The following is a 22,766-nucleotide window of genomic DNA, read 5'->3' on the forward strand; positions in this document are numbered from 1 at the left end:
TTAGAGCAATATCCAAACAGACAAGATTCCTTCACTTAGCTGCCCGTGAGCCTTCCCCTGAATGCCTGTCCCTGCTGCTGTCTTACCCTGCCCACACTCCTTGGCAGCTGGCTGCCTGCCAAATGCAAAATGGTACATTTGACTATGATGCCAGTGGCTAGGAGATGACCATAAATCTTAGATCCAACTCTTACACTTCTGAAATAAATCCAACCTGCTGTCATGAATTATTAGAAGGAAAGGAATTGAATTAACCTTTAGTGAGTTGTATGGTATGGCACTTGCTTTAATTATTGCCTGTAACGTTTGTTCTGGTCAAGTTATAGGCTTTAAAGTGTTAAGACTTGTGAACATAGAATTTAGAAGAACAGGAATTTAAGTTTAAGGATTTTAAGTCTTTCCATTTATTCAACTAAAACAAGACTGGTGGTTGTCATCAAGTGTGCTCACTGAACTAATACAGTGGATTTGAAGGTGCCTGTAGGTGAATTACCTAATGCATAGAGTATTCTAAAAAAACCTAATAGTTTTTCAAGCCAACTTAGTTTCTGATGTCCAGGAACAGTTTAGTGTAAGATGATTCTGATTATTTAAATGTTTTCTTTAAAAGTGTTTAGACTGGAGAAATGTCTTGCATTGAAAAAGTGTTGGAGTTCTGTGTTCAGAAGAACAAACAGTGCTTTTTCAAATAGCTCTCAGCCACTGGGCTTTATAATAAGTAATGTTTGTGCCTGCAGGATATATGGATTATATGAAGGGGAAACAAAATCAGTTTATCAAATTTATCTTCCTGTAATGCAAGTAACTGATAAATCTTTGCACGTAGAAGATGGAGGGGGAGGTGTTTCAGGGAATACAAAGAACCTTGATAAAATTTAGGTAGTTTGTTTCAGAGAAAATAGCCAAGTATTTAAAGATTTAATGGAAAGCTTGAAACATTGTACTAAAGATTTGTACATGGATCCACTGTTTCCCTGCTCTACAGCTCAGACACACTTGTAAGCAAGATGCACAAAGTAGTGCATAATACCAGCAATGATTTGCAAATTGAGAGAGAAGAAAGAAGGTGATGGTTTGTTCCTAGTATTTCAAGGATTCAGAACTCACTTTAGATAGGTGTTGTAGTATGTAAATTGTAAATTTAGGATAAAAAATAATTTGAAAGACTGAAAAGGTTAGAGATGTGTTAAGCCTCTGAAGTTTGAGATGTTTAGGAGTAAAGTAAAAAGATTTTATAAGAGATTTTCTTTTTGGTTACTGGTCAAAGCCAACTATGATGCTTTTCACAACTCTCCTACTCCATCTTGTAGCACAGAGATGCCAAACAATGACAATCTGAGAAGTTTCTAACGGCTTGCTGTTGCATCAAGACAGAAAATGTTTCATATTGGTCATGCTCATGGTATATGTGTGGCTTTTTTTTTCTAGTAACAAAATTATGCTTATTTTAAGCCTTTTTCAAAGCTTTTAAGTTCTAAATAATTCACTGAAATAGATGAAGTGATTGTATGTGTGCGCCTGTAATTGAGGAATAACACATCTGTGTGTTTAGCACACATTCCTGGATGCTTCAGAATTCTTCCAGCCTCACACTAAAAAGAGATTATTCCTACAAAGCCTGAATGTGTACGGTGGCCTGAAACTTGTGCAGCTCCTAATATTTTCATAAAATACAGGAAAACTACCTTCATTTAAGTACATATTAGTCATTTTACTGTTTGAAGCCAAATTTGAAAGGTAAATAATATGTAGATAGTCTTACTCTGCACATTATCATAGGCAACAAAATAACTAATGTTTTTTACAATTTAAAAGCATCCAATAACTTCAAAATGTCTCCCTATTACTGGAACTGAAAAACTTCCTTGAGAAAGCAATGTGGGAGAGGTAAATAGCACTCCTACACTGCCTTTGAAAGAAACAAACACCAGACATCCCAGAACATTCCTGATCTGTTGGTCAACCCAAATGTAGTTGTCTTCTCATTCTAGAACTGTTTTGATGAATATTTACTGCATTTAGTCCAAGAAGTTTTAAATAGAAATTTAGGAGTATTGGAATGATGGATTAGTTCTGTAATAGTAGCTAACATCTATTTAATCACACTAAAGATTGGAAGATTGGAGAAAGTAAATCCTTTGTTATATGTAATTTACAGTCTCATGCATGAATTGTTGACTTAAGGGCTTTGACAGATGGGACAAAGGGAAAAAAAAAAGGCGGAACTGAGCAGTGGGTGCTTAGGCAGGGATTAAGGGGATTGGTTGGGAGAGGAAGAAAATCCTGAGTCCAGTGACTGCATTTGTGAGCCTGGGAGGCTGAAAGTGACTGAGAGGATAGTCATATTGTGTGCAATGTGAAGGATTTTCTTGGGATTGAGGAGAACAATTTAGCAATGACCCTGCTTACCTCCCAATCCGCTCAGCCCCTAAGTTCAAGTAGGTAGGCTGCTCAGTTGTTTGCCACAAGATGATCAGTGAGGTTTATCTTGATTGCTGATATGGTAAATGGCAATGCCCCCCTTTGCTCTGTAGAGATTTTGTAATCTAGAAATGAACATTTGTAAAGTTATCCTTATATATTAAAAATGGGGCTTGGCTGTATGTCATTTGGGAGCAGGAACATTTTGTAGTATAAGACCAATGTGATTGCTGGTTAGTCTCTCTTGACTAATATCCAGAGTGTTAGAAAAGCTTTAGCAGGGTTACTGAAGTAAAGGCTGTCTTTGCTGTATATACATGAAGTTTTGTATTACAGGAGACAAGGAATTGATAAGCTAAATACAATTTTAATGTGGCTAAGGCAGCAAATGTAGGATGTTCACTTTAAAACCTGTATACATCTAGATGACAGAAATTTGAAAATTAATCAACCAAATGATATGGTGTTAGTTCATAATATGCTTTAGTTTGTGTTTAAAATATACAGTGCTGAAAATAAATGTTTCATTTTTATTGCTGAAAGAATAGTTTTATATTTTATAATTATGGTGACTATTGAAAAAAGAAGAAAAAGTATCCAGCTTAGGATACAACAGAACAATGCAGGGCATGCAGTTATTTTAGTCATCTAATATGTCAGCATTCAAGAATCTGAACCGATTGTTTAAAAAAAATCTTGTACTTTGTTTCTTTTGTTGCTCACTTCCAACTTTGTCATCTGTCAGAATGCAAAAAAAAATTATCCTTCTATAACCATTGACAGGATAACACAAAAGCTGTCTCCAGGTCGATATTTTGCAGCAATATTTTTAACATACGAACAGTAGTTTTTATAATTTCACCTTGGTGCTCAACCATTTATTATCGTATCAGAAGCATGTCAGTAATTCCTTTCTAAATGTCTGCTTCTTTTAGTGCTGAGACCCACATCAAGGGCTTCACACTGAACAGTGCTGCCAGCAGCCTCCTCATCATATCGCAAGTTAGGCGGGATTATTTGAAAGGTATGTCACAATGCTTGACCTTTACGTCACATTAATGCCTCTGCAGATTTTTCTTGTAACGCCCTTCGAATACTTGGATAAAGGAGTCCATTTAGCAAATTACCTGCTTATCAAGAGCCTTTTGTGGTAGCTGAGAGACGTAAATTACTGTACATGCATTTATAATACAGCTTGAATATGAATGTACTTGTCATTTGACCACTTAGTCCAGTTTCCATTCCATTTAACACAAGATGGGTTTTCTTAAGATGAATCACAGCTCTTCAGACATGCAAAATTTGTGCTCCAGAACGAGAGAAAGTACAGGCTTTCAAGTGCGTTAAAATTCACAGCACAAGTCATTTTGCTTTGGAAATTAACATACTTTAGAGCATCTGAAACAATTCCCAGCAGTTGTTTCTTGCATATTGTGTTGGTTGTGTGAGATACCAGATGAGTTAAATTGACTGTTAAATGTGCGTGATTGTGAACTAAATGATTATAATATTGATTTAAAAACTTAATCAAACACTTTTTAATAGTTCTCAATACCAACAGTAACAAAATGCTGTGGTGTCCTTTTTAATGTAACAATGATGATAGTGAGGAAAATGGTGGCTGAGGACTATGCAGGTGTAACCAACAAGATGGTACATAAAGTTTACAGTTGTTTTATTTTAGTTCTCAACATTGGTTGCTTTGCAGTCTAGAGATCAGCTCCACAGAGTTACATCTTACTTATTTAGTTGGGCTGTAGAACTCTTGGGAGAGGCCAAGACTCTGCATGCAGATAGTTGTACATGCAGGCAATGTCTTCTATCTCCATGCAAGTCTTAGTACAGTGCTGATACCTATTTTTGTCAGTACCTTTAGGCATTACAGCAACTATGTACCAATTCAATGTATTATTTGAGCTGTGTTTATAAGACTATCAGAAAATCCATTTTTGATTGGCCATCATTATATTTTATTTCATTCCATCACACATAGGTGTGCTATTAACCCATACCCCTGTAAAATCAGCTACATTAAAATACTCAAGATGAGCATTTAGACACATCTTCTCACTTGTACTCTTTGTTTACTGTGGCTGATAAACTTGTCTTCTTCCTCAGTCTCCAGTTTCATGTCATTGGCATGTGTCAACCAATGAAGTTTTTGTGGTGAATGCCATTGCTTCTTTTGCTCTTGGCAGATATTTTTTTGCAGCTTTCAAGGCCTTCACCTGACTTTCCTGTCTGATTTTATTCTTATAATCTTCTCTGTTTTCTTCTTCAATATGCCATGAATTTTATCAGTTCTTCCTGAGTACTGCACACTAAAATTCTTCCCTTCTTCAGAACATTATGATGTTTCTATATCCTGCCAGTCTATTGCACTAGCTGTATGGATTTTTTTTTTTAGCTAGCTTACTAAATTCTGTCATATCAACTCCCTTGCTGTACTGTAAAATCTTACTCTTTGCACAATGCAAGGTTTCTCAAGTCTGTGGAATTACATTGCTTTGCAAACTTATTTTCTTTTATCTTATGCATTGAACAAGCTTTATCTGACAATTCTATTGAATAGTTACACTTAATCCTTGTTTCTATTTTAATTTGAGAGATACCATTTGTCTTTGTCTAAGGGAAGCCTTCAAAATTCAAGTTACTAAGTATTTCAGCCATACTGGTCATTTTCTAATGCTTGTAAATCACCCAGAACATTTTTGGACACCCAAAACATTTTGGTGTTTTTGTAATCTTTTTGTTGGTGAGCTCCATTTGGCCTACATCCTGTAGCTTTCACTTGTGTAAAGCTTTCTTGCTTTACCACATACATACCTCATTTATTTCATCAACATTCTTTGCTATGTAATTTGTACTGTTCTGCTGGTACAGTTAAAAGGTTTTAGGGAGGCCCCTAAGTATAGTCCTAAGAGCTCTGATACTTCTAGGAAGAACTTGGTAAAAAACATGTTACTTTAAAGAGTCAGAACTTGAGTTTCATAGTAGGAAATTTGCAGAGTTTATAGGAGAGCATTTTGAAAGATGCATGATTGGTTTTCACAAGCATATAGTTAACCTGCAGAATTGTCCATTCTGCTGTTAGTACCTAACTTCTTGCAGTAGTTGTTAGCTAGTAGTTAGTAGCTGCACATACACAGCTTTCAGATCTTTCTCTGTCCTTGTTCTTGAGAAAGCTGGTTGTACTCTGTGCTAGAGGGAAGTCCACACCTAGTTAGGAGAGAATTTGAACTTGGCATGTGTTCTGAGATTGCTTTTTAAATGTTGTCCATCTTGCCCCTCCCCATATTGCTCCTTTTTTTTTTTTTTTTTTTCCCTAAAAAGAAGGATGTGGGGCAGAAAAAAAATTCCTGTGAAGGAAGGCTAAGCATTCAGGATGTTTTTGCTTCCTGCCAAGTAAAGGGTAGTACTTAGTTTCTGCAGTACCTGCATATTGAATTGGAATGGCAATGCTGTGGAATTCATGTGGGTGTATACTATGCTAGAAGTGCTATCCCTTGGTATTATAATTATCATCTGTGATTAATCCTGCCTATGCTGGTAAAGAATAAGAGATTTTTACCAGAGGGGCATGTCTTTCTGTGTGTGTTTGCTCATGGATAATGTATATTGACAAGAATTCTGCTTGGATAAATGGGAGTGACTTCATCAGCTGTGGGTTTGGGGAATTTGTGGCAGATGGACAGGAGTTTGACCTTGTGTGTTTTTAGCATATGTAATTGGTATAATCTTGGGAGGTTTCTGAGGTAAGGGGTGAGTTCTCAGTTTTTGATCTTGCAAGGAGACTTGTGTCCCATAGTTCTATGAATTTTGGGAAACAAAGCTTTCATGCACACTTAAAAAGAGAAATCTCAGTATTATACTGAAGTAGTTTTTATAATGAACTAAATTTTTAAGCTCTATTTATTCTTAAATATGCAACATTTTTGTTTTTCAATAAAGAAAATTGCTTGCTGTTTGGAGAAGAAAAGAGTCAGGACTTTAAAATCATAAGAGAGAATATTTATGACACACCTGCTTTCCTTGAGCTGGTCACAAACAAATTATTTCAATGTTGAAAGTAGCTTAATACTACTTATTATGAGATATTACAGCCTTTCAACCTAAATTATTGTTGCAAGTTTTTATTTGTCTATGTATGTATTCAAGGTAGAATTTACTATAGTGATTGCAGGGCTTAAAGAATTTTTTTACCTGGACATATTTTTAAAAGGGTAGGATTAATGATACCAGCAGCATGGTGCTGTCTGAATTAAAGTCTGATTTCTGTTTCCCTTATTTCTTTACCATTGTTAGATGCCTTGGCTGTTTTAAAAGGAATGCTTGACAGTGGTGTGTTGCCTACTAGATCAGCAGTTACTGCTCTCATTCAGACCCTGGCAGAAAAAGGAGATACAAAGAACCTGCAAGTACTTGAAAATATCCTGGGAGATGCTACAAAATCACTTGGTATATCTGACTCAATAATACCTAATGCAATTGCATTGGCTCATACTAAAAGGTAAGTATTTCTAAGGCTACGTATCTCATTCTTTTCTGCAGAGTGCTGGGAAATCTCTTGCTTGATCCATTTTGTTCTGTTTCCATTTTTACAGTGTCCCAAATGTTAGAATTTTACTTGAGTACAGTGTGCAGTTCTGTTCTGGTATTGTCTCCCAAACAAATTTGGGGTTGAAAATTTAATGAAATACTGGGATAACTGTGAAGCATTAAGATCTTCTTAATGTTGTATGCAGATAGAGCAACTTTTCTTTTCCCACACCAAAACTAACTTGATGTATGGAAAGACTTAGCAGTATAAATAATACACATCCTATATATTCTTAAATACCTTGCCATCTGTACCTTTATAAGTCTGAAAAACAGTTTCTTACAGATATTTCCAATACAATGTTCATTTATTGGTAGATCCATGTTTCTGATTCAGTTTTCAAAGCATTTTTAAGAGCTTTCACAAGTGCTGCATTTCTGCTTTGCTTAAAAGCGTTCATTGTGCTCAATTTTCTTTTTCAATTTAATTAGGTTTTAGAGTGAACTGGTAAGAGATGTCATCATTTGAACTTTTTAGAATGCAGGAAGTAGAGTTTACACTTTGGTGAATACTTCTTGCATGATTTTATTAGCATTTGCTATATTTAAGCCTTAAGAATAAAAGCATTTAGATGTAATGACCAAATGGCATTTAGTATTGTCATCTGCATCCAAAAAGGCAGGCATGGGAAAAATCAGGTAAATAATTAATTGCATTGCATAAAAATACTTAAATTGCATGCATTAATTATTCAGATACTCTCTGTTAATATTTAGATTTTGTCCTTCTAAATTTGGAGGATGCATTTTCCTAATGCAGCAAGCTGGACTCTTCTTTCTTAATGAGAAAGAAAGTATGTCTAAAATAACTAAACTTTGTACAGGTCAAAGGCCATTAAAAATTATTTATTAATTGATTTATTCATTCAGTCATGAATTTACAATATCTGACTGAATAAAGTTTTTTTGGTCAATATTTTTTCATCAACTATTCCTGGTAAATACAAGTTTGATGTAGAAAACAAAACTAAAACTTTATTGTAATTGCTTCTTTGGGTTTAGAAATCTTGATTTCAGAAACTGAGCCAGTTCAATCTCTTTTCCTAGCAATGACCTTGATGCTGCTGTGAAGTACCTTGAGCCTCTGCTTATCTCTGGTGCACAGAATCCTGATCAAGCTGTCAGAAGTATTTCCTATTTGTTAAGGATGGTGTCTGAGGAAGGATTAGAACCAGCTTTGGAAAAATGTAAGTTAATTACAATGATATTTAAATATTCTGACTCGACAGAAGTGTTATGAAAGAGCTATTACCCATAAAACCTGCTCAGTCAGCATAAATGATGCCTGTGAAGTTTACAGAAATGGCTTTTCAATCAGAGATTTTCCTTATGCACCCATCATTTTGCAGTTGGTGCGATGGCAGAACGACTGGCCAGTCAGTTTGGAATTTACAGACCTGTCACAGATCTTTTCCTTCAGTATATCAGTTCAGACAGAGTGGATGATGCCAGATCGTTGATACAGGTAATGACATAACAAGAGGTATGGAAATGCTTCGAGCTCTTCAAAGGTTAACTGAGAAATTGTCAGAAAGAGGTGTTGTGCAGCATAGGCTGCTGCTGGGATGCATTTGAATTACACTGGGAACAGCAGTGCACACTTTAGACTAAATCATGAGCTCATGCTCAGTACTGAGAGTAGTAGTGCCTGCCAGAGTCAGGGACAATTTTTGTATTCCAGTAACGTGAAGGAAATAAAGGAAGTATTTGTATATTGCAAATACTTTTCTCCAAGTTTTCTGCTAGATGTCAGTTGTGTCTTGCAAGCCATTTCCTTGCAGTTTCTCACCTAATTTAAGTGCTGTAAACATGATATCTTAAAGCTGTACAGTTTGCAAAACAGAAGCAGGCAATGAGTGCTTGTCATGGACATGACTTCACTTGGTTGCTATAATAGTGTATATATTGTATTCAAGCCTTAGTTGAGAGCTGAATTTGCTTTCTATTTGAGTGTCAACAATTGCATTAATACCCAAATGTTGGTCTGTGGGTCCCAGTCTCAGCTGAGTTAGGATTTGAGGCAGCTGCACTTGTGCCATTTGTGCAGAGTTAGTTGCTTTGTGCCAGGCAAGAGGTGGGATGAGCTGTGGGTGCTGGAAACAGGCTCTGTCAGGAGGCTCATCCAAGCAGGTGACAGTCCAGCAGTCAGGCTGATGTGTGCATAGGCTCCTGCCTCAAATCAAGGCCTCTCATCATCTCCTGATAGTGCATGCTGCTCACCAGTTCCTAAAGAAAAAGCTCTGCTTCATCCATGGGATATTTAATGGTGTTCCAAGACAATGCCAACAAAGCTGTTGAGTTAGTCTGCTACAATGTGAGGTTTATTACTTGCAATTCGCTTACTTTTGTAGTGTTTTGCCTAACTGGTCTTCTGAATATTAAATGAAAAGGAGACTACAGTTTTGCCATAAAAACCTCTTGCTATGTAGCTTGAAACATCAAAATGCAAAAAGATTTTCAAGTTATTTCACTCTTCCTGAATTGTTGATTGGTCTTTGATTGACATGGAATGAGTAAATGAAAATTGGGTATGGTTTTTGCCTTCGTGAAGACCAGGTTTTTTAATTTTTAAGTAAAATCATACTATCCCTAAAATTTTTCAGAGCATGGACTAATAATCCACACCTATATTCCTGACACTTGTTACAATAGCATCCAACTGTTAGAATTAAGTTCATGGCTCTATAGCATACAATGAAATAACGTTATATACATTGTATCTTAATGGAGAATTTAAAAATACCTTGTTATAAGTGGATATTTACAGATAGGCTTGAGTCTATGTGTCTAGGTGAAAAATAGGGGGTTTTATGGCTCAGGAAAAACTTTGAGCTGTGTTCAATACTTGTGACTGTGATGTGGATGAAGTATTTGCACTAATAGGAATACAGTGGCTGGAGGATAGGAATAATCACTCTTCATGTTATATTTTGGAAAGTAAACAACAGTTTTGCTTGTAATCTAAAATATTAGTATATACTTGGAGACTCCTTGCTTTCAGAAAGCATCTAAGAGTTTATTTAAAAGTTTATGAAGCAGCAGCAGTGTCTGCTACTGTCTGGAGGGAGGAGGCTTTTACAGATGAGAGTTAGAAGGAATTATTTCAGCATGAAAGAGAACTGTGGATAACATTTCTCAAACTAGACTCTTTGCTCTCAGAGCAATTACTGGCAGTAGGTGAGAATGGCTAGAAATGGTAATAAAATATTGCACATTTCTCTCATCAGTGCTTTGCCCCTGTTTAACACCATAAAGCCACTTCTTGTCTGTTTTACTGAAGGAATGAACCTTCACAGCTTTTCACCTGGACCTTAAAGAGCTTGTAAACCATATTGCTTACACAGAATGCTCATGGTATAACCCAAATTTTTGTGTTTGCATATACTAGTTGAATATACCAAATTCATGGTATGTGTTTTCATATGCACAATATTCTCTTTTTCCTGTGCATTCTGGTAGCGATATTGTGCAGCTGATTAAAAAAAAAAAAACACAACACGCTGCATTGTTAAGAGTTTTAAGACTGACATCTTTGAGGAATATACACTAAATATTGTCTTGTATATTTTATTTTGTCCTTGTTTCTGAAGTAAGAGAGACTTCTGATTTTTATCTGGTCTGTCTCAAACTTTTTTAAGTTCAACTTCTCTCTCTCAAACCCTGTCTATTGCAGTTAAAGCCTTTTATAAAATAAAGAGATTGAAATCAGTCCTTTGTATGCATAAGTGTAGGTAATTATACTTTAAAGAGAACTTGCTTTGTACATTTTAATTTTTATAAAGAAACGAGCAGTTATCTCCCTGACACCTTATTAAATGTATAATTAACCTTATGATCCCTAGCTCACTTGTGAATGCTTGGCAGTATAATTGGAGAGGAATAGTGTTTCTCTTTTTCATTCTTTTGCAGTCCTAACCCTCGTTTTTGTGATATATTGAAGTATTAGTTTAATTCTTTCCCCTATTGTTTTAAACAAACTTTATACCTACCATTTTAAAAATGTTTACCAAAGAGTGCGTGAAATGAACTTGGTTTGTGGTTGGATTTTGGTTTTCTTGCCAAACTAGTGTTCAATCATTTACCTTGTAAATAGATAATATATTAGTATATTGTGTTAAGCATCTGTAACTGGAAATTTTCACCTTAGTAATTTTGTTTATTAGTAACCTACTCATGTCTGCTACATTAATAATTTCTTTGTCTTCAGAGGTGGGATGCAATAGTTCAGGAGAAGAGAACTTTAGGGCGTTTTATGGCTAGATCAGCATCTAGACCTGGACAGGTATGGTATTTTTTTCTTGTATACAATTTCATATGTTGTAAAATACTATTTCATCAACCTTGTTAAAGTGTTTTGAACTTCATAGTTGACAGCTTCACTGGGTTTCTTAGGTAGGGGGAAGTTAATTTCCAGAGCTGGTTATATTTAAAGACAAGTTTACATTATGAAGCATGATGGAAAAGAGGGTGTACTTAATATTTTTCTGTTGTTTCAGTTATTTCCTGCCTTTTCCATGTTACACTGTATATCCCACAAACACTGTGCTTAGAATGTTCTACTGCATTATCCAGTTCAGTATAGCAAGCTGAAAGTCCTTATTTTATTGGCTACATTGTACGAATACAAATGCAAGTTAAAACCTCAGCCTCTCTCTGATGATTAAATGCTTCTGTGTTTACATTAAAAGACACATTTCATATTACTTGTTGTGGTGGTTTGGACATGTTTCTGGTTGGAGCATCTGTTTAGATTCCTGGCTTTGTGCTCATTCCCTGTAATTTGAAATGCTCTCATTTATGTGCTTGCTCTACTCCTATCCCTCCCTACTCCTATGGCCCCCTTAAAGTAAACAAAAAAAACCTCCAACAGAAACAAAAAAGCCTTAGCACACAGGAAGAAATCAAACATCCCCCCACCCCTCAAACCCAACATCAAACAGTAACAACCAAAAACCCTGAAATACACACCCAGGCAAAACCATATAGATTCCTCTCTCATAGAGGAGCAGCATCAGGAGACTAGCACATAAACTAGAATAAATATTTTTTTAAATGACCTAAATGCACATTTTTGTTTTGTGAAAATTTCCATTCAATACTAAGAGATTTGAAGTTCTTCTGTTGAAGTGATGATGACAAATATGATGTGATAAACATCATTGGTTGGTGTCTGAGAAGGAACTAAAAAGGTTGAAATTTCTCAGCTCATCAAACTAAAATTTTACTAACACATCAAATTCAGTAGTGTATGATAAAAATGTTCTTAATTTCAATAAACTGCTTTTAATTTAAAACTTGAGAATTTTTGAAATACAATCAGAGGTTGAGGGAAGGAGATTTGTAGTTTAAGCACATTAGTTAGTGATCTGATTCCTTTCAAGCACTGATCATAGCTACTACCATTGACCTCTAGGTCACTGAAGGATGCTGAGTGTTTTGCATTTTTCTTAAATTATTTGAAATTCTGCCATATTCTCATTGATGCATTAATTGCCTACCTGGGGAAAAAAAATAAAAAGACACTAGTGTTTAGGCTTCTTGAGTGTGGATTTTAGACCCTTTTAACATTAGTTGCATTTTGTGCATAATTTCTTTCACTATTTCATATTGGCAAAATTTTGGGAAGGAAATTATTGTATGTACTTTGGGTCACACAGTCTTTGTTACCAGTACAGTTGATTTAACTTAAAAAATGTGCAATCACTGTTCTGAATTTGGTGATTTTATTTTGTTCTTTCAAGATCATACTCTTTTTTTTCTGTGTGTTAAATCTCACAGGCCAAGAAGATTGAGACTCTTCTAGAACTGATTCCTGAGCATCTCGATCCAGCAACAGCCTACCGGTACCTCTTGAGATGTTATGGTAAGCCATTCTTCTTGGAACAATGTTTGAGTGAAAAATCTGGGGACATTCAGGTCATGCAAGCCCTTACTTGCTTTACAGTTCAAATCATAAAGAGGTGCAGGAGTTATCTGAGGTTTTTCTTGTTTCAGTTTGTTGGGTCTGTGTGCTGCCCCAGCTGTTAGGATGGAAGAGCAACCAGCTGACACAAGCCATGAATCCTTTACTTAGAAGCTAAAGTGGGGACTTCATGGAATAAGAAGGAATCCATCCTAACCCATGGGGAAGAATGCTGTAGAAATCAATGACTTTTAAAGTGAATTTAGCTTTATTTTCCCCCAAATCATGTAGTAATATTGGTTCCTTTTGTGTGTGTGTGTTTCAAAACTGTGATTTGTTCTATGTGAAACGATCTTGTTATTAGTGTAAATTATTTATGCATCTTGTAATGCAGCCAAAGTTAATATTCCAGATGCCCTCATAAGAATTTACATGAGTAGTTGATTTTCTCTTTATTGCTGAAGTCAGAGTCCAAAAAATAGTTTTTTGTTGAATTATGTTTATTTGCAAGACTCATGAAAAACCAGGACCTACAGCTCCTATGGCAACACTCAGTTGGAAGGTTGCATCTCTCTGCTGTAGAGTCCTTTGCCTAGTGTATTCATACTGTCCTCCAGTTTTCTTAAAGGGAATAAATCCTTTTCACATGTTACAAGTAAAAAAGTTCTAGGATGGAAGCCCTTGTGCACCAATCTATCACAGAGGAGATAAATAGGAATGATTAGGTAAAACACTTCAAACACAAATCCAAGATAGTGTTAGAGGAATACAAACTTACTTATTTGAATCAATTGGTCAAAGTCCTCTGATGTGTTACCTAACTTAGAAAATTTGTTTGCTTAGTAACATTGCGAAGAGCAATCACTACCAAAATTGTTTAGCCCTGTAACAGATAGGTTCAGCTTCCCAGCAGGGTAAGTTTTTAACATGTTTTTATAAAACAAAAAATTGCCCTTTTGTCACCAGTACTTGCTGCTTTACGCTGTCATGAGTCCTCTGCTGCTTTTACCTCAGTAAAAATTCTGTAAGTGAACTAAGTTTTCCACTATCCTTCCTAACTACATGTTGTTACAGCGTTTTCATAAAGAGATTGCAGAGAATCAGTCTCTGGCCCTACTATACCTAAAACAGTGGTTAGACTGTACTGAACATGTGAAGTTACACTCTGTATGAACAGATGTTTGATGTACTCTCTTCAGGCAGAGAGATGTGCCTGGCTCCTAGCAGCTTCTAGAGACATTCAGTATCAGCATGAAGAGTTTTAAAAGCTGTTCCCAGACTATTCTGTTCAAGCATCTTAATTGTATGAGACATTGATAATTTGATTGTTAAAGGGATCATCAGCAAAATATTTAGCACCACTGAAAATGAGAAGGCTTAGATTGTGCTCTAGTCATGAGGTGTAGAAATAAGATCTTTTAAATCAAAGTTTTTTGTTGTTGTTTTGTTTGTTTGTTTGTTTTGTCTTTTTATTATTTTGTCATTAGTAAGCTTTCAAACATTATTTCTTGTTTTGGGCCAAATTCAATTTTTTGGGGAACAAATTACTGTCCTTTCAGGCCATTGTTATTTTTAATTAGAAAAGGCTATGAAACATGACAGTATTGTTATTACCACAACTGATTGCTGTTTAACAAAAAAAAAAGGGCAAATAAAATTGTAATTGTTTATGTTTAGCAAAGATATAGTAGAATATACATCACAGCTGAAAGAAGTTTGATTATCTGTCAGGCATCCATGATGGAACAAATAAAAGGACCTTTATTCTGTCCTTGTCCTGAGATGAGCTCTATTGCCAGGGCCAGCTTTCCTTCAGTCTGGTGGGATGCACAATCCTTGCTGTATACCTTTTAGGAAAGAAGAAATACGTAAAGTCACGATTGTGTGGTCCATTAAATGCAGTCTAAGTATTAGCTCTTTTTGTTGGTGTTTCCCATACAATAAATCTATTTAAAGTTGTAGAAAGTTAACGATTTCTATGCTTTCATTAAGCTGTCATTTCATGCAGTTTTTGCAGTAGCCTCCCACATTCAAAAAGGAGCTCAGCCACTTGCCAGATGTGAGTGGGAAGGAAGATTTTTCTCATGAGAAAGGGACACAGGCTATCCATTTCTGCACAAAGCTTTTTTTTTTTTTTTTTCCTTTATGAAGCATTGTTTTTGCAGCTCCTGTGGTTGTGAAGATGATGTTTCCAAATGTGAATAAGTAAAACCTGAGACAGCTCCCATACTGCAGGTGTTTGTGTTCTCCTTTCCAGCCAACAGAATGAATTTAACTGGACTTGATGGCTTCCTTGATGTTAACAAGGTGCTAGGAACTGTTGTACTGCTTCTAGGACCCCAGGGACAGCAGTCAAACTGTCAGGGGTCGCTTCAGTTTCATCCCAGTGCTTCTCAAGCAAATGTCTGAGCAGCAGGTGATGGTTAAGCATGAGTGAAAACAGGTGGAAAGAGAAACAATTAACAACTGAGATTTTTTTGGGGTTCTATTTTTTTCCTCAGAATTGGATGGGGATGTTGCTTCTGTAAAGGCTACATATGAGAAAACAAAAGCAAAGAATATAGAGCTGCACGAGATCTCTTTGAAATCTTTAGCAACCTTTCTGAAGAAAGTAGGAGAGCCTGTCCCTTTCACTGAACCCCCTGTGAGTATTTCCTAATTAAGAAATAGATCTGCAGTTGTGTGTGTTCAGTATTAATAAAACAAATTGCATGAATAATTATGTAGGGACTAGGTCTCTGCAGAGACTTCAAAGGAGGTAATGTAGGAAGTCCTGGGTGTTGTGGGAGCTGTGGTAATCTTGCATTGGATTTGACTTGAGGAAATTAAACCTCATGGGGCTTACAGTATTTAAACTACCTCCTCCTTATCAGGCACTCATCTACAGGTGTACCTTTATCAAATCTCCTTGGGGCATTTATCTAAGCAATTAGACTTGAAAAGAGTTGCAGAATGTGTTCTTCAGTAACAATTAATGGCTTCTACTTTTCACTAATTAGTGTTTTGTGTCTGGTATAAGTTGCTGCACTAGTAGGATAGAATTTAAGAACTGTAGAAATTATTTTTCAATTGCAGCTTTGCTTCTGGCTGCCCTGCCAAGATACCTATGCAACTGTGCAGATACATGTTACTTGAGGGAGACATGCAGCATGATATTAAATCTGTGAAGACTGCACAAAGTATTGTTTCATTCCTTTGACTAATATTCTATTAGTACCATTTTTGCAAGCAGATTTTGAAGACGTTTTATTTTTCATTCTCTAAGCCAACTTTTATTGCTATTTTCTCACTGCTTTTTATATTCTAAAAAAATCTTCTGTAATTACATGAAGACTGGCTATATACCATTTCTCTATATTGCTTCATGATAAATGTGATTTTATTTTCTAATTTGTAAAGAATTGGAGAAAATTTTGCCACTAAATATTTGGTTTAGCCTTTCAGCGGCTGTGTTCATTTTTTTTCTGCAGCTTTACATAGTTTTTAATATTAAATTTTATTTGGACTTGAAATTTAAAACCTAGAATGTCTGTTTCTTGTATATAGCTAGCGAAAATAAGAGTGTTTTTTCCAAATCACTGGGATGATTCATTTTCTGATTTCCCTGTTCAATTTTTCTCTAATGCAGCTTGGTCTTTAAAAGCGTTTCAATTTTTTTGACACAATTGCAGATTGAAGTTAAAAAGTGTTTTCATTTTAAAAATGAAATTGATTATATTATTGCATTTAGTAATAGAAGCTTCATTATGCATTTTTGGCAAGGTTTTCCTTTTCCTTTTATTCACTCTCTCTGGTATTTCTCCTAATTATACAGACTTCAATACAGATCTAGTTTTGCATGACAGAGAATAATAGATTTTGTCAGGACGTAAGACTTTGTTCAGAATTAGTAACTTTTCAGTTGAAACAAGGTTGAACTTGTTTATTCCACTCTGTTTATAGGAGACATTCAAGTTCTATGTGGAAAAATGGAAGAACAGAAAATTGGAAGCATCATGAACAGACAGCTTTATGATTTAGTTGTTATGAAATTGTTTAAATACTACATTAAATAAAAACTTTAAAAAGCATGTTATGTGCAATTTTTAATTTAAGTCTGTGATTAACATCACTTTCTGTAACTGAAGTTGGTAGAAACATTTATTAATAGAAATACTGTTAAAATTGCTAATGAAATATCAAGGTGCAGCCCTCTAAAATATTTCCATTTTGTTGTATGATCTGCTGTAAACTCAACTGTTTTTTTGCCCCTGTTGATTTGCCAGATATATGTATATCAAGAAAGTTGCACTTACAGAGCTGTAAGTGAACAAGACTGTCTCTTATCCTTGTTCTTTGCCTGATCACTGTACTTTGGGGTGAAAATATAGAGGTGAACAACATCATCTTCAGGATTCAGCTGTATCTACACAGAAATAAACATATTTTTTAAGTTTTCTCTTAATTGTACTTTCTTGTGGTAAGCATCTTGGTAGGGTGTTGGATATTATAGATAAAGACAAAATACCAAAATACTTTGACCTTTTGCACTAGCCTTGTGTGTTGTAGTCATATAGCATCTTCATTCTCATAACTGTTAGTTCAGGTAATTTTATGTGTACAAGAACTCCATATCCTTGAAAACATGCCCTTTAAACACAGCAGTGACTATTCTTTGCAGGGATAGCCATTTTTACTGGCTGAGAGACTGGTGGACATGCTTTATTTCAAGGAATGTGGGAGTATAGCTACTCTGAGACATGTTTCAGAGCCCAGAGTTGTTTGATCATGAAAATAAGACATGTCTAAGTTACAAAGATTAAATATTAGGTAGAAAGCACATCCATTATCTCTGTGCAGATAATGAGCATTATGAGCCTTAAAACTTAAGGCATCATGATGATAGAAACTCACAAATGTGCACATTGATACTACAAATTGAACATGTTGCCTGCTGAGTACTTCAAACGGGTTTTAATGAAATGAAAGATTGTTTCCATGCATTTCAGCTTGGTTTGTTAATCTTTACATTTTCAGCCATATCTTAACTTTATCTATCTTAGGTTTTCCCCCCACAGGCAAAATTATGGTAATTAAAAATTCATATGTACGCACAAGGTTTTTTGCAAGATTTTTTTAAGACTTGTATGGTCAAAGAAAGAAATTGGGACCCGGTTTGTTTTGTTTTGTTTTTAAGTTAAACTTCCAATTTAATTAATTATTACATTAATAAATGCACAGAAAAATCCTGCTCTACTTTAAAAATGAGGCTTCACTGATCAGGAGTGGGGAGAATGGTAAATTTTGTTTTCCAGGCAAGCTGGATGAATGCAAGCAGTGTCTGCCTCCTCGTTGGCGTGGTTTTGCAGTGACCTTCATCACTCCACAGGCGTCGACTCGACAACATACGGCAGCTCTGTGGCTCGAACCGTCTCGCACCCTTTGTTCCTGGCTTGTCAAGATAAGGCATTAACATTTGAAATTTCATTCATAGCCTAATGGTTGTGTGCCCTATCTGAAAGCAAGCCTAGGCAGGACTCAGTTTATTTCATTTCACAAATGGAGATGGTTCTTTTTTCTAAAGCTGCAGCTACATTACATGTGTTTCAATGTAATAGCAGCATAATTGAAGACTGTGTCAACTAGTTGGCAACCCTCTCTCTGGTGCCACAGCTCTTGTTTTTAGAGGTCATCTCGTGAATCTCTCCATTTCACAGCAGTAGCCGTGTTCCTGTAAGTGGAGTCACAGCTGAGCGTAACGTGAGGAAATGGGCAGGATGCAGCTGGAGCTGAGCTAGCACACGGATTAAGGAAGAGAATATTACTTGAAGCAAGCACCAGGTCATCACAGAGGATGTTAACAGCAGATCTGTGGATCTTAACTCCCTTTTTGACAAGGAGGTGAAGTCTCATGAGGCTGTGGATCAGGTACTGCACCTATCAGTAATCTGTGTTGTCATACCAAGGGGTCACATTTGCTGGCTGCTGCCCTCTGAGGCAGGAGAGCAGCACACAAGGCCACAGCCAGCTGCAGGGCTGTGTTCCTGGTGCCCTGCTGGGGTCTGACTGTGCAGGATTGGTGCTAGTTAACATCTACCCATTTTTCTTCTAGCTTGTTTGCCTCTTTGCCAGAACCATGCCCTGTTATTGTTGCAGTTACGGAGATAGTAAGTACATTTGATAGCCTGTAACTGAAGAGTGCAAGTGAAATTGTTATCAGCTCCAAAATTGCTTTTTGAGTGACCTCATGGGAAGTTGTGGGCTGAGCAAGCCAGATGTGGAGCTGATTAAACATCAGTGACGCACTCCAGGAACGTGAGACCAAACAAAACCTGAGTTTCATAGCAGCAGTGACAGGAAAATGAGCAAAAGGACATGCTGATCATTTGGGCTCCCATTGGAAAAGCCTGGACTCATCGAGCCCAGCCCATCTCTGTGGCAGAGATGGGAAGAAGATTATTCAAAGGATGGGCTGTTGTGTGATAATACTTTTGATTTCCTGTTCCAGTAAATGTTTCGTGTGCAGTTAAGGGATGATTACACTGAGAAGTGCAGTCTCTCCTGTCTTTAAAATGTGGGCCAATGAGGGATTTGTGCCACTCTGGGATACAATCATCTCAGTCTGAAACAAGGTTATACCGGGAAGGTTTTGCAGAATCGGCATTTGTGCCGACTCTTCAAGAACACGCTTGAAATGATAATATTTCTAGTGCATCGTTGTGCTGAGACTCAGCCATTTCAAGCATGAAGAAAAGTGCAGTTTAGAAGGTTGGCATTTCTTCACCAGATAAGTAGGCAGTTTCATTATTTCTTCATCTTCAAAGAGAGAAACCTGTAAGATGACAAAATGCAGAATGGCAGCCTTGCAAACTTGTCACGGTGATTTACTGGTCCTGAGAGCAAACACACTCTGTCACACTGGCCACAGCATGCACCCCTTTAAAGCAGGGTAGAATTGTATGCCACTGGCTAGTGGATAACAGGGACTGTGCAAGATCCAGACCAGGTGCAGTGTCTGTGAGATGGAGGCATGCCTTTCCAGAGGCCTCCGTGGGAAGCAGAGAGCCTGCTGACATGCCATGACCTGACATGTTACTGTAGAAAGCAAATTGTGAGAGTGTGTATGTGTTTGCATAATCGTGTGTCTTGATTGGGGTTGAGAGGACTGGGAAAAGCTTGCTGCCTGAATTCAGATGACTTAATCTCACTTCTGTGCCCTGCACCACATTATGGGCTTGCCTCTTCTCCCCCTCCCTTTGAGGCAGGGGCAGGAGCAGGGGGCTTTTGGGCTTTTGAGATCAGCATGGGAAGCTTCCTCGTTAACTACTGGTGTAGTCATTTGCAGCATGATAATTACATGCTATGGTTTTATCCTTATCTACTAAAACAGTTTGTTCAACTCATTGTCTCCTGAGACCCTTTCTTATGGCAAAAATTGCAGCTTGGTAGGTTAGTAGCTGTTCTTCACACTTTCTTAATATGTACCCACTTTTGAAATGGAGTAGCTGAGGGGATTGTGACTTTCGCAGGGAGAGTCAGAGGGTTTTTGTAGATTGAATGCCTGAGTCAGCAGGATTCACCTGCAGTTTACATGGCAAGGGAGAATCATAACTGTGAAGGGAGGATCATGAGTGCACATATTGACAGAGGAATAGACTGGTAGTGTGTTCACCAGGGTTCTACTGTATTTAGTGCTTTTCTTGAACATGTTATTCTTCTGGACTCCCCAGGAACACAGCAGAGGAGAAAGTGACAGAAGTGATGAATGTGACCAAGAGGTCTCACTGTTCAGTGTGAGAAATCTGTCAGCATCTAGAAGGAATGTCTAGTTTCCTGAACCAATTTATTTTTACTGCAAAAGTGAAAAAAGTAAGCATGTAAGAAAAAGCTGAGACTGTCATTCAATCTAGCCCTTTTATTAAAAATAAGTATTTCTCTACATTTATTAAAATTATTCTCATCATTTCTGTGTAAACTAACTGCCAAAAATTATTTCCTTTCCAGAATGCCTGCAGCCTCTCGTGGTTTGCCAGTGCTTCTGTGAATCAATAATCAGAGGAAACCCAGTATCCTTCTAAGTTAGTGGCTTCAGCTGAGACTGTAATTCAATCTGAGGGCATCTTCCTGAGTGTGCAGATCCTCAGCTGCAAGAGCAAAGTGCTGGTGTTCCCATTAGATATGGAAATAAGAGTAGATAAGGAAGTTTGAGGTTTAAGTTTTCTGTTTCCTGTAATTAAGAAAATGAGATAATAGAAACTGTCTTATGCAGTGTCTGCTATAGAGGGGGGTTCCACATTGATCTACTTTTAGATAAAACTATTAATGCAAGGTTTCTCTCTGATACTCTTAAATCTTTACACTGCAGTTGGCTAATGCTTCACAATTTCTCATGTGATTACTCTTGAACACTGATAAAGCAGTGGTGTCTGTGGAATTGCTATTGTCTGCAGTGATTGCTGCAAACCTCTTTGTAGCTCTGTGTTTCTCAGTTCTTTCCCTCAGCTCTAAGTACCAGTGAACTCAGAGCTATGAAAGCAGTGAACCCCAATGTCTGGCAGTGATGAGCCTTGACAACCAGCAGCAAATTTAGTTCTTGTCTTGGCAAGTAGTTGGTATCTGCTGTTCTTCACGTAGTCCAGGAGATCAGGGCAGATCTGAAAAGTGAGTTTTGGGAAGGGTTGTAGATAGTTGGACAGTCTTGAGGGCAGGAGTGGAGGGTTAACTTTGCAGGTGGAAAGTAATTTGGGCTGGAGGGAAAGCAAGGGAGTGTGGACAGGACAGGGTTGTTCCAGCCAACCTCCTTCAAGGCTGTCAGAGAAGGCTCTGCAAGGCTGTTTTGTTGGGTGCTGGATTTTTATTTATGGGAAATGGGCTGGAAGGAGTGGTTGTCAAAACACAGGATCAGTGCAGAGGAACTGTGAAGGGATGGGGAAGTACAGGGAAGGTGGGAAGGATGGCAGTTGTAGGTTTCAATAGACAACACCAGCAGCTTCACCATGATGCCTTAAGCCTGAGATTTGTGAGTGCTTTGGATTGAATACCATGAGGGGAAGGGGCAGCCTGCAGGTTGTTGACTGTTGTGGTTGATGACACCACCATGGACCTTTGCCTCTTGCATGGCTCCTGCTGGCTCCTCTTCAACTGCTTCTCCCTGAGGTGTGCTGGAGGAGGCAGCTGTGGCAGCAGCAAGGGCTGCTGGGGCTGTGTGGCTGCTGAGCCCAGCTGAGTGAAGGAAGAGGCCATGAAGGACTGATCAGAGCTGCTGAGTCCAGCTGGCCCTCGTGCCTTTTCCCCACAGGGAGTGGAGATGGTGCTGGCCTTGTAATCACAGCTGGTGGCTGAAGGCAGAGGAGCATCATCACAGGCCAGAGATACCAAAGGAACTTTGTTCCAGCAGCAGCCTCCTCAACCTCTCACTTCTCAAATTCAAAGAGTAAGTGTGCTGTTAGTGTAATTCAGGGTGAACAGGAGTCTGGGTACAGGACTGTGTGTAGCATTCTTTGTGTGTTCTGATACTGGAATTGCAGCCTCAGGTGGGGTTGGAACTGAAGCAGCTCTGTCCAGAACTGAGCCATAATCTGAAAAATTTTCCGCCTACACCAAAATAAATCATGCAATTGCCCTTGTTACTTGCGGAGTTCCCTGGGATCTCCCTGCCATCAGTTCAGTTAGTAGATGGAACAGTCTGTGTATGGGGTTAGGTAACTGTAAAGCTTGATTATCTCTAGTAGTTGTCCAGGTCTAGGACCCTCAGAACCCTTAGTAAATAAAATTACACTGTAAAAATTAGAAATATGATAGAAAGTGTATGCTCACTGGAAAATCCATTAGGAACAATATATCTGTAGACTTTGCTTAAACAAGG

At 37.4% G+C, this 22,766-nt stretch overlaps 1 protein-coding gene across 2 annotated transcripts in view; it reads left to right on the forward strand.

The window, feature by feature from the left end:
• The window catches only part of LRPPRC (leucine rich pentatricopeptide repeat containing), a gene marked incomplete at its 5' end in the record, with an annotated part of 84,512 nt that extends 67,146 nt beyond the window's left edge, over positions 1 to 17,366 (forward strand). For both annotated transcript variants that reach the window (XM_079333103.1, XM_079333104.1), the window contains 8 exons: positions 3,357 to 3,445; positions 6,727 to 6,931; positions 8,068 to 8,207; positions 8,370 to 8,485; positions 11,228 to 11,302; positions 12,799 to 12,883; positions 15,424 to 15,566; positions 16,865 to 17,366. In XM_079333103.1, the coding sequence (XP_079189229.1) occupies positions 3,357 to 3,445; positions 6,727 to 6,931; positions 8,068 to 8,207; positions 8,370 to 8,485; positions 11,228 to 11,302; positions 12,799 to 12,883; positions 15,424 to 15,566; positions 16,865 to 16,921 (910 nt within the window). In that variant the 3' untranslated portion in view covers positions 16,922 to 17,366. The remainder of the gene's footprint in view (positions 1 to 3,356; positions 3,446 to 6,726; positions 6,932 to 8,067; positions 8,208 to 8,369; positions 8,486 to 11,227; positions 11,303 to 12,798; positions 12,884 to 15,423; positions 15,567 to 16,864) is intronic.
• Positions 17,367 to 22,766: the final 5,400 nt, after the last annotated feature.

Source organism: Erithacus rubecula (genome assembly GCF_903797595.1).
Source record: "Erithacus rubecula genome assembly, chromosome: 2".
NCBI lineage: Eukaryota > Metazoa > Chordata > Aves > Passeriformes > Muscicapidae > Erithacus > Erithacus rubecula.